At 42.2% G+C, this 12415-nt stretch overlaps 1 protein-coding gene across 1 annotated transcript; it reads left to right on the forward strand.

The window, feature by feature from the left end:
• Positions 1 to 9027: 9027 nt before the first annotated feature.
• On the forward strand, positions 9028 to 11208 carry LOC100773839 (oogenesin-2-like). Its single transcript, XM_027387684.2, has 2 exons — positions 9028 to 9314; positions 10641 to 11208. The coding sequence occupies exons 1-2, from the start codon at positions 9028 to 9030 to the stop codon at positions 11206 to 11208; spliced, it is 855 nt and encodes a 284-aa protein (XP_027243485.2).
• Positions 11209 to 12415: the final 1207 nt, after the last annotated feature.

Here is a 12415-nt window from a genome sequence, read left to right on the forward strand (position 1 = left end):
TGAGTAACATCCATTTGTCATAGATGGTTAGGGAGTAGACCTCGAGGATTCAACCCTAAATTAGCCATAGCCATACTGTGGACATATTCCACATTGTTTGATGATTCGACCAGCAGTCTCTCTGGGTAAGCCAAATTGCTTTCTTAGACTTAATATTTTGACGAAGAAAGACTGTAGAGCTTTCTTTATTTAAGGCAAATCAACCAATTTTGTTAATTAATCTGTTGACTCATTTCATTTGGCTAGTAATCAGGGAAAGGCCTTATTTAATAGGTTTCCAATGTGACCCATAAACCTTGGCAATTCTCTTAGGTGAATAATATTTTGAATAGGATCCTATGTATGGAACTGTCTCTATTACCTTAAGAGCCTTAAAGACATAGTGACTGTCAGTATACAAATTAAATGAATTATTTACTAGGATCTGAAAGGCCATTGCAACAGCTCACAATTTGACTATTTGAGCTGAAGCCAGAGCTGTCTGTTTTATTTCTTTTTATCAATAACATATGTAAGCAACTCTCCCATTAGAGCCATCAGTAAAAACTAACATAGCATTTTTTACAGGACTGCTTTTTACAATTTTGGAAACATAAAAGGATGCATTAGCATAAATTGCAACAGTCCATGAGTTAGAAGCTGATTATCAATTCTTCCTGAAAACTGAACAAAGACAATCGCCCATGAATCATTGTTCTGAAACAACCAATTAAACTGTTGCTTGGTGAAGGGACATGTGTCATGTCCTTCTAGATCTAAATACCTCCTAGAATCCATTTGGCATTTCTATACCATGCAGGCTATTGTTTTAAAATAAGGGTTTAATACTTAGGCTGGCGAGACAGGTAGGCGTAACCACCGTAATGGTTGCTTCTGCCATAGAACAGAAATCGGACTATGCTTTGTGGGGAGCACATAAGCTTCCAAATGTTTTGCATAGTCAATATAATATATCTGTTGATGCTGAATTGCCTCCTCTATAGAAAGACTTGTCTACCTTCTTAGTTAGCTGTCTGGGTATATTTGGATCACTACCTCCTTATAGAATCTTATTTAAAGGATTTAAATCATCATCAAATGCCCCCCAAAAAGGTACTTAACCATTGAATATTTTTAACAACTTCTAAAAAACTCATTTAAAGATTTTAAATTAAACTATCTTTTTCAATTGCTATCTACTAAGCCTTAATTTCTTTAGAATACAACATATGTCCCAGACAATTTTTAAGATTTACTTAAAGTTTCTGAGTAGCCTTTTCTAATCTAACCTTTGAAGCTGACAAGCTGATAAGACCTCATTTGCATCTTAGTTGACCTGCCTAATCTGCATTTACAAAGACACATTCAAGCTGTGAATGTAACAGGATGACTCCTAAGGCTTCTTTTCATAAACCCTTTTTAAAATCACGTATCAACTTTTACTTTCTAGATTTTTCTTTTTTAATCATAAAAATTTAGGAAGCTCTGTATCCTCTCCTCTGTCAAATTTTATAGAATCATCCATGGATTCCTCATGCCCCTAAGCTAATGCTATAGGCTTTTGGTATCTTTTTTATTGACTATCTCCTAGGATTCAAATCATTAATTTTTCCTGTTAAGACATTGACTGACTGGATGTGCTTTTTTTTTTTTTTTTTTTTTTTTTTTTTTTTTTTTTGGTATTTTGAGACAGGGTTTCTCTGTGGCTTTGGAGGCTGTCCTGGAACTAGCTCTTGTAGATCAGGCTGGTCTCGAACTCACAGAGATCTGCCTGCCTCTGCCTCCCAAGTGCTGGGATTAAAGGCGTGTGCCACCAATGCCTGGCCTGGATGCTCTTTTTGACTATATTAAAGTGATTTTGATATTTTTAAAATTATATCCAAGGCAATATAAATATCTCTGTAATCATATCCAAGGCAATTTACGCATTTCCATTTGTCCACATTCATGAATTCACAATCACATCACTCATCCAGGTGTGGCCACATTGTTCATTCATAACTACATCTCACATTTCTCCTTTGCCTAGGTTATGATCAGTTTGTTGAAAAGAAAAATCCCTAATTAAAATTTCTCCTAACATAGTAGCTATAGTCAATCCTTGAAATATGAGCATCCAAAATTTGAACAGATCTGAGCTTAAATATGTTGCCCTTTCTTCTCCATAAGTCTCTAAACAGTTTCGGTCTGGCTGTATCAATAGCATTATATGCATTTGACTAGCATGAGCCATGGCGGCAGTTCCCAAGGCTGCAAGTTACCCCAAGGAGCTTCAGGCTGTTCTTCACTCTGTCAGCCATTTTGTTCATCCCACCGCAGATGCCGGCATGCAGTGGCACCAAGCCACTGGCTGACGGCCCGTAGACCGAGGCATCAGCCAGGGCTGACCTTGGCCTTAGATCCACTTTTGCTTTCCGAGCTGCTGGAAAATCAGTGGCTGTATTTTGGGCACAAGCCTGATACCCTATTTTCTCTTTTGTTGGAACTCTGTCTGACCTGGTGCCCTTCCTGAACATGTCCAAAGCAACCTCTAGAAGGCTCTGTGCATTTCTTCCTCCCTGTGCCTTGCTTTCTCTGTAGGAATAACATATTATTAACTGAAGTTCCTGTAAGGCAGCCATCATTGCTAATACCTGAGTGTAAGCTAGGTCTATATCTGAAAAATTCTTAATGAACTCATCTACATCAGTCCTCTTCCTGTGAGGTCTTAGCGTGGCCTGGCATGCAGTTCCAGCATTCTCATAAGCTAATTGTTTCACAATCAAAGTTCCAAACCTTGTGTCTCTAACTTTTTTTGTATAATGTCCACACAGGCCTAGAAACCAATTCTGAACTAACTCCCTAGGTCCCTGCCTGCTCTCTATAACAAATACCTTCCTCCTGACGGGCAGGCCTTGGTTACCTGCTTTCAGTTTCCTAGGGGTGAGGCTTCTACAGCAATATTCCCTATCAGCCTCTGAGTAAAATTGTTGTTGGTCCATACTGGACACAAGCCATTTTTAGTTCCTTGAGCTGCTTGAATGGTACTGGCACATGCATCCTGCTATGTTCCCCTGAGCCTCTCTCTCTCTCTGATGCAAGGAAACCTGTAAATTTCCCATCTCCTGTGAGAGTGATTTAGCTAAATCTTTTAAGCTTCTTAGCTCCTGCTGATTTTTACCATTGGGTATTTGCCTCTCTATATTCCCAGTCTAAAATGCAGGAGGTGAAGACTCCCTCCATCTTGATACTTATTAACTCTCTCTCTCTACTCATCCCAATCATTTGTCCTGTATATTCTTTACCATCCAGCCACCCCTAAGTAGGCGCGGAGTTTTCTGTTCTCCATTACATTCCTAGATCTCCCGAGGGCCTGCGTGTATGCAAGGCCACACCTATGTCTTCCCAAGGCGCTGCACTCAAAAGCTTCACTTCTAATAATTTAGTTTATTACTTCACTCAGTTCCTGCTTTAGCAGCAATAATAGGCTCCAGAAAAGATACCTAGGCCTCTGACACATGGAAACTCCAGATCCTCTGGGCTCCCGGAGTCTAAGGCCAAAACTTAAGACAAAGAAACTCCAGTAGCCCCTCTACCCCCCTAGACACTTGGCTCCTGGGAACTGTTTGGCCACAAAAGAAACTCTAGGGAAGATCAACACCTCCTCTGTAGTCTCCAGAATACAGTTCTGAAAATGATTGGTATCTATGCACAACAGGACACCTTCAAATAACTAGAAAAAGGCACTGAAACCACAGAATGTTCCCTCTCATCACTGACCAATGTGAAACTTGGTACACAAGAATTTCATGCTAAAATATGACTCAGTGAAATTCTCATAATTGGTTCCCAAATGTCAACCAATCAGAAACCAACCCGTGCCTACTTAAGTAATCCTGTAACTTTTGTCTTTAAAACCTAGCAGTAGACAGGGAATTTGCTGCCTGTGTAGGCTGCTGTGACAGCTAGCCAGATAGAGTCCCTGTCCTGATTGGGTGGACAATCAATAAAACCTTGCTTTTGAAGTTTGGTGGGTCTGTCTTCCTGGGGTCACTGGGAATCTTATGACTTGGGCACAACACTCCAGTTTCTGTTCCTTTCCCATTAGATTCACTGGATATGATTCCATAAAGGATGACAAACCATCCTTACTGGAATGTGTCCTATTTTTACCTGACTTCATTCCTCTACTTCATGTGTGGTCATTTGAGACCTCCATTCAGCATAGGTGGGAAAAGGATGAAACTTCCATATTCCAATGAGTCTGTAAATATTTGTCTCCAGTGGCTGCAAGGCAACATTCACCCACATATCCTTAAAGCAAGGCATCCTCCTGATAGACAGACATGAGAATCAGGAAAGTAAGACCCACATACATACAAACATACATACATACATACACACACAAAAACATACATACATGAAGGAAAGGTAAAAAGCCCCAAGGAAAAATATATATTAAGAGAAAGAGATTAATATTAAAATAAGAGATAAAATAAAGCAGATGATTGAAGCAGGTATTCTAGCTGGTCTTAATAATAAAAACACAGAGACAGATATTGGGGTTAAAGCTGAAGATCAGAGAAACAAAGGGACCATCCACTAGAGAGTTTGTCCATCTACCAATGCTCAGACAGAAAGGGAGATGAATTCTTGTCTCCTCCTGCCTTATATCCCTCTCTAGTTCTTTGTAGACAAGGCTGACATTGAACTCACAGGGATCCACACTATTCTGCCTCCTGGGTGTTGGAGTATGGATTAAAGGTGTGTGACACCATTCCAGATACTGATCCAAACACTTCAAAAAAAAAAAAAAAAAGGATTAATCCTAGGTGTTGGATTGTTTCTCTTGATGTAGAAATGTGGAAGCAAGTATGCCTGGTGCCCAGGAGGGTCAGTGTGTTTTCAAATCTCTGGAAACTGGAGTTATAGATGATGTGAAAAATCTCAGAGAATAATAGTCACAGAGAATCAGGTGTCTATTTTGCATAATGTTACCCATTTGGTATCAACTTTAATCCTTTGGGTTTCAGAGGTGTTCCCTCTCTCTGTTTAAGTCTCTCTTTCTCTGTTCTGTTTTTTTTTTTTTTTTTTCTGTTCAGATATTGTGTCACTACGTAGATTTTACAAAGCAACACCAATATCCTGATATCACCCAAAAAATCATCTGGGTGTACCTCACTTGATAGAGTGCTTACCTACCTATTAATTAGACCTGTGTACGCCACTCATTAGATTATAATACATACATACAAGTTATTCTACTCTCTGCAGATAGAGACAACAGAGGAGAATGCAATGGCATCCTAGCTCCATGGCCTGGAAACCTGCTTTGAAAATTCAAGAAACTTCCTCTTGATGCAGAGCCAGAGGCTCTCAGAGCTTTTATTCTGGACTCTCAATTTCATCTTATTCCTCTTAGTAATGGGGCTAAAGATGAAAAAGTAAATAAAATATAAAATAAAACACAGAACTAATAAATTGTTTGAATTGTAAAGACTGTAGGAATTTCAAAAATCACAACGTTTTATATTGTGATGCTATTATGTAATATTGATATGAGATCATGTTGGATAAACAAGAAAGGAAAAGTTATTATCACATGATTAGAAAGATGTTGGATGGTCTGGAGAGATGGCTCAGCATTTAAGAGCACTGACTGCTCTTCCAGAGGTCCTGAGTTCAATTCCCGGCAACCACATGGCGGCTCCCAACCACCTTGAATGAGATCTGGTACCCACTGCTGTCATGCAGGCAGAAGACTGTATACATAATAAATAAATAAAATCTTTTAAAAAAAAAAAGAAAGATGTTGGACAACATGGTACACTCTTTACCTCATTCCCAACCATTCTCTGACACAAACCATCTATTAAAAGAACTTTATGCTTGTTTTCCTTGTAGGCACCTAAAGATCCCCTGAGAGGCCTGTCAGTGACTCACTGTAACCCCTAGGATCACAGTAGAGACATCTACATGAGTTCCCCTGCACAGTCAGTTAAAACTTCAGGATTTGAGAGGGGTGAGAGGGACCCACTTAAGTCCTGAGCCCCTCCCAATTCTATCAGCCAATGTTAGACCTCCCCTGAAGATCCTGGTTTCAGAGAACTGTCACTAAGGACATCTTCAACTCATTGCCATCCCTACCTGACCTGAGATGCTGATCCCAGTTCACCATGTTCAATTCCCATGGGAAGTAAATTTACAAATCTACCTTTTAGGACCAGCTCCATCACACTGCCAGGATGAGACATGTAATCCTCGAGTACTCTGTCCTTCAGAGTAGAGTGGCTATGATAACTAATGTACTCCTTTGTTGGGAGAACTCCCTAGTATTTTGATGAACTCAAGGATACACTGAAGGCGATTAAGGAGGACAAAATTGTCCCCTTTAGTACTGACTACTACTTTTGATGGGGCAAATAAAGTGTCAATAATTACCACAATCTATGTGATTGGTGGACACCTGCCTAGTTGGTTCCAAATAGTAAAGACTTCTTTGGACACCCTGAAATAAAAGACAAGGCACCAGGGGGTGGGGTGGGGGTGGGGGTAGGGGGCTGGTCAGAGTGAAATGACTAAGACAGTGCTGCCCTGTTCTGACTCCATTTTGTGTTTGTTTTAATGGTTTTCAGCCCTCTATACCATTCCCCACAACAACCCACCTTCCTTGGCAACACATAAGATATTTTCATGGCCCTTTTTCTTTTTCTTTTTTTTTCTGAGACAGGATTTTTCTGTGGCTTTGGAGGCTGTCCTCTTCTACCCATACCATTACAAGACACAGGGGTAATTGGAACACCTCTCTCTGTTCTGTTCATTGGTTCATTGTTCAGTTTACAATATGGCTGAAGATAACTTTGAACTGATCCTAATGCCTCCAACTCTTGAATTCTGGGGTTACAAACATGGTCCTAGCAGGTGTGCTGCAGTCAGTGCTGGGCAGAGGACCCAGGGTATGCTGGTTAGGTTTCTAGGAACTGGGTGTATCCCCAGCATCCTGACCACCACTTTATTATTTATTTACTTATTTAGTTATTTATTTATTTTTGGTTTTTCTAGACAGGGTTTCTCTGTGGCTTTGGAGGCTGTCCTGGAACTAGCTCTTGTTGACCAGGCAGGTCTTGAACTCACAGAGATCTGCCTGCCTCTGCCTCCCGAGTGCTGGGATTAAAGGCGTGTGCCACCAATGCCCGGCTTCTTTATACATCTATTGTCAGTAACAGTTTCAATTCTAATCTGACTCAAACTCAGAATGACTCTGGTCACATGATCAAATTCATCAAGGTATAGTGATTCATAAGAGTAATCCTAGAAAGAAGAATATTGGGACAGTTCCAAAACAATCTTAGCTTCAGAGTAAAATCCAGTCCCTCTATCAAATTGAAACCTAAGTAATAAATAAGCCAATAAAATGACACATCAGGAAATTCAGTGTTGTGTAGTTAATTAGCAAGTATTATCTTTATGTTTATCCAACTTGGAGGGAGGGGGGAGGGGTGTTTTCAAAATTAGTTTGATTCAACTAAGGAAATGATTGAAAGTTATCTATTGAATTAAAATGGTGGACACTGAACCATCCAATCAAATAGCAGCTTGGGGTTGGAAGGCGGGGCTGCAGTAAGGAGGGTGAGCAGAGAGGTGTATAAATGCTTCAGGAGAGCCACTTAAGACACTCCTAGAACTGGAATTAGAGGAAGTGCAAGATTCAGCTTTGATAAGGGATTCGTCTTAAGTGCTCAGAACTGGTGAGTAATTGTCCTCCCTTGGGTCTTGCAGTATGATGTAGCGTCCTTTAGAGCCAAGATTGGACAGAAAATTTTGATTTCTCTCTCCAGATGAACACACTGATGACACTGGCTATAATTCTAAATGAAGTTTTACCTTCATCTCAAATGAATTTCTATGATAGCTTGTTGAGCTCACTGTGATTATCGATCCTTTTGAGAGAAGGGTTTTTTGTTTGTTCAAACTGACCTAAAACTGTCCCTTGTAGTTCTGTGTAGGATGGAAATCAAGACCCTCCAGTTTCACGAAGCTGAGATCCCTAGAATGTTCCTTCGTACTGTGCTACATTCAAATTAGTGTTCTCTGTGGATCTTGGGCTCAAGCAGACCTCCAGAGCACACATCTTTGTTTCCTTTCTTTCTTTCTTTCTTTCTTTTTTTTTTTTTTTTTGATTTTTCAAGACAGGGTTTCACTGTGCAGCATTGGAGCCTATCCTGGCATTTGCTCTGGAGACCAGGCTGGCCTAGAACTCAAGAGATCCTTCTGCCTATCCCTCCAGAGGGCTGTGATTAAAGGTGTGCACCACCAACGCCTATCTCACATCTTTGTTTCTTGGCTGTTCCTCTGCCTTTAGACTCACAGTAGGTGGAATAGCAATTGTGAAGTAGATCATAACTCAGGCTTTGGTTTTCATCTTTTTCAAACAGAATTGCTTCTTTGTCTGTTTGTCTGTCTGTCTGTCTGTTTGTTTGTTTGATATGGTATGGTTCTATGACAAAGCATGGCCTGAAAACTTCAAGTACCCACTGCCGTCATCCTCCTTGGTATGAGTAAAGTAAACATTGAACACAAGGCTTTTTGTTTGTTTGTTTGTTTGTTTGTTTTTGTTTGTTTTTGTTTTCGAGACAGGGTTTCTCTGTAGCTTTGGACTCTGTGTAGCTATCCTAACACTAGCTCTTTAGACCCAGCTGGCCTTGAAGTCACAGAAATCCAAATGCCTCTGTCTCCAAAGTGCTGGGATTAAGGGCGTCAGCCACCAACGCCCAGCACTTTTTGTTTTGTTTTCTTTTTGGAGAAAGGGTGGCTCATGAATTGTTTTGACCTAGAATTCATGAGTCCATATGGACAGAGAGGCTCCCTTGCTGCCAGTAAGGGAGTCTGGCTTCAAATCACCAGTGAGGACTATGGTTTAAGTTGGTGTCTCTCCCATTGCCAGAGCAAATAATCTCTGACTTGAGCGGTTCCTGTGCTGGGTGAGGAAGATTTCTAAACTTTGTCCTGATAATAAATGTTGTTCTCTAAATGCTTCCCCAGGATCTTTCTGACTTCAGACCCTTCATGATGAGCCTTCAGACCCCACCCACACTCCTGAAACAGGCAAGGCAGGCTCTGCTGAGAAATGAGGAATTGGCCATTTCTGCTGTGGAACAACTGCCCATGGAGCTCTTCACAGCAGTGTTCCAGGACGCCTTCAAAGGCAGACACAATAGGATGGTGAAGGCAATGGTGGCAGCCTGGCCTTTCCCCTGCCTCCCTGTGGGGACATTGATGAAGACCCCCAACTTAGAAACCTTCCAGGCTGTACTTGAAGGAGTAGACATGCAGCTGGCAAGAAACTTTCACCCCAGGCAAGAAAAAACCAAGTAGTGGAGACTGGAGCACATGGGTACACAAGGAAGAGACTTAGGGGTCCCGGAGAAGGGCATGGGAAGTGGCTCAGAGGCTTCTGATGGGATCCTCATGCAGGGATGCAGGGCCTTGAAAGCTATTGATTCCTTGTAGTAAGCCAATGGAGTGGGGATTAGAGATTAGGGAGATGGAGCCACAGTGCAGTTAGACTGCCCTGGCATTCCCACAACCACTAATAAAGGGACTAGGTAGAAACAGAGAGTAACTTAGTGGAAGGAATACAGTCATGTCTACAGATAGATGCAGCCCAGGGGAAGCTTCCATAGCTCACAGAGTTCCCATATTAGATATTGGGGAGACTTAGTCATTGGCAGGGTGGAAGAAATTCAATTACAGATATGTAGTGAAGCTGTCTCACTGTGGGGTCCTGTCAAGTCTGCTGACCCTTGACACCGTTTCACCCACAGGAGGAACAAAATGAAAGTACTGGATTTCAGGAAAGTACACCATGAGTTCTGGACCATATGGACTGGAACAGAGGATGGGGACTGCTCATCAGAGAGTGGGGATGAGGAGCAAGTAGTGAAGGTCCTTCCAAGATATGCAGTGAGACGGCATCTGAAGGTCATAGCTGAACTCTGTCTCAGACGCGGACTGGATGAAGAGGAAGCATATTTCTTGCAGTGGGCCCAGGAGAGAAAAGGCTCCTTACAGCTCTGCTGTGCAAAGATGAAGATCTGGGATATGCCTCTAGGCAAAATCAAGGAGATCTTGAGTGTTTTCCAGCCATGGCACATTGAGGAACTGGAACTGAACACAGGGTGGGACAGGTACTCACTGGCATGGTTTGCCACCTACCTTGGCCACATGAGAAATCTTCGAAAACTCTCCCTGGCCCACATCTACCAGAACTCCACTGGGACTGGCAACATGAACTGTATCAGGAAGTTCCTTTCTCAGGTCTCCAAACTGCACTTTCTTCAGCATCTCTCCATGAAAGCCATCTACTTTCTGAGACACCAGGTGAATAAGCTCCTCAGGTAAGCAAGATAGAGAGCTGGGTCAGCTACTAGAGCAAACCTTGCTCTTTACCTAAGGATTAGTGGATGAGTGGTACCTGCCTGGCACTGGGTGCAATTACAGTGAAAGTTGGGGGTGTGGTTTAATGTAGTAGACTGCTGCAGTAGGAAGCACCCGGTAGTCTACTTTTTTCATGTGGTCAAAATGTCCTTGAGCTATGTGGCCCATCGGCCTCTTTAGAAGCCCAGGGGACACAGTCCTCTCCAAAACCTTTTGTTTGAACTAACCATTTTGTTTATCCCTAGTTGCCTGAGAAGCCCCTTGGAGAGTTTCTCAATCAGTGGCTACTTTCTGACACACTATGACTTGAATTGTATCTCCCGTTGCCAACGCCTCTGTGAGCTCAAACATCTGGCCATGAGAGGTGTGGGATTATTGGCTACAGATTCTATGCCTCTCAAACATCTGCTAGAGACTGTGGCACATACTCTGCAGTCCCTGGATTTGCAAGGTTGTGGAATGGAGGACTCTCAGCTCACTGACCTCATACCTGCCCTCAGCCGGTGCACCCAGCTCAACAAGGTCAACCTGTATGACAATAAATTCTCTGTGTCCATTTTGAAGGACCTTTTAATGCACACAGCCAACTGGAGCAAGATGAATGGGGAGCAATACCCTGCCCCTGTGGAGTGCTATGATGACTTTGGTGTCATTGACACAGAAATATTCCTCTACCTTTGTCCTGAGCTCATGGATGCACTCAGGGCCCAGAGGCAGCCCAAGAGGATTATCTTTGGAACCGAAACCTGCAGTCAATGTGGTGTGCGTTGTGTCTATGACCTGGGGCCCAGACTTTGTCCTTGCTGGCAGTAAATAGGGAACATGACTTCCTGATTTGGATGCTCTGCCCCTGGGCTTTCCTAAGTTATTGGCCTCCTTTGTATGTTCAGGGTATGGAAAGTCTCTCAGCTGGCTTCAGGGATCTAAGAACCAAGGAACTCTATTTGAAGTCTTCAGTTGTGGTCTCTTTATTAAGTGTAATTTTAAAATGTTCCTATGCCTACCCATTGCATTCTCAATTTTCTGTATAATGAAGCAGCAATAAAATAATTCTGTGCCAGTTTTCTTCATTGGTATCTTTCCTAAACACATATAGAGTGATGGTCCTTTGTTTAAATGTCATTATTGTTGTCTGGATCTTATATACTAACTCTTTGTAAGGACTCTGGACAGAAATAAAAATGGGAACAGCTACATGTCGAAACTTATCCTCTAGTGTACACTATAATCCATGCTAGCTTGGGACACAGAAAGGGACACCAGAGCCAGAGGGATGGCTCAAAAGTTAAAAGCACAGGGGAGGCATTGTTTCAGAGGGTTCAAGTTCAGTTTACTGTGGCCATATCAGGTGGCTCACACCTGCCTGTAAGTCCAGCTCCAGGTGATGGGTTCTGTGTGGACACCTGCTTTCAAATGCATCAATCCACACAACATTTGTTGCATGTGTGTGTCCCTAAATGACAGTTGATTAAAAAGACAAGTTTAAACTAGGTGTTGGTGGCACATGCCTGTAATCTCATCACTCAGGAGGTAGAGACAGGGAGATCCCTGTGAGTTGGGGAACAGCCTGATCAAGTAGAGCTACTTTCAGGACAGACTCCAAGCCACAGAAAACTGTCTCGAACCACCCCTTCCCCGCAAAAAAGCAACATTTATGAGTAAACAAAAAACTAACCCCCTAGTTAAAACAGATACACTCAGGAGCCGGGTGCTTGCTTGGTGCCTGTGAGGCCCGGGGCTCCACCTTCAGCTTTACATGGTAACAAGAGTGCCTAGAGCTTGAGGATGAGTTTCAGCTCAGTGTTGAACACTTGGCACAGCTTGCATTGGGCTCCTGGGTTTGCTCTCCAACACCATGGATAAACTAAAGATTATGAGTGGCTTGCACACATAAAGGACTTGTAGATATGGAGTCACAAGTGATCAGGTGTGTATTTCACATAAACATAGTATTGCTTAAGTGTCATCTTTCCAGTTTTAGGTTTCAGATGGATTGTTTTATTTTTTCACAGAGCATGCC

This window comes from Cricetulus griseus, assembly GCF_003668045.3.
Source record: "Cricetulus griseus strain 17A/GY chromosome 1 unlocalized genomic scaffold, alternate assembly CriGri-PICRH-1.0 chr1_1, whole genome shotgun sequence".
Taxonomy (NCBI): domain Eukaryota; kingdom Metazoa; phylum Chordata; class Mammalia; order Rodentia; family Cricetidae; genus Cricetulus; species Cricetulus griseus.

Bases quoted from the DNA above. Each gene is read 5' to 3' on its own strand.
- LOC100773839 (XM_027387684.2), top strand. From the start codon at position 9,028: ATGAGCCTTCAGACCCCACCCACACTCCTGAAACAGGCAAGGCAGGCT. The intron at 9,315-10,640 runs GCAAGAAAAAAC...GTTTATCCCTAG, and splicing joins GCAAGAAACTTTCACCCCAG to TTGCCTGAGAAGCCCCTTGG.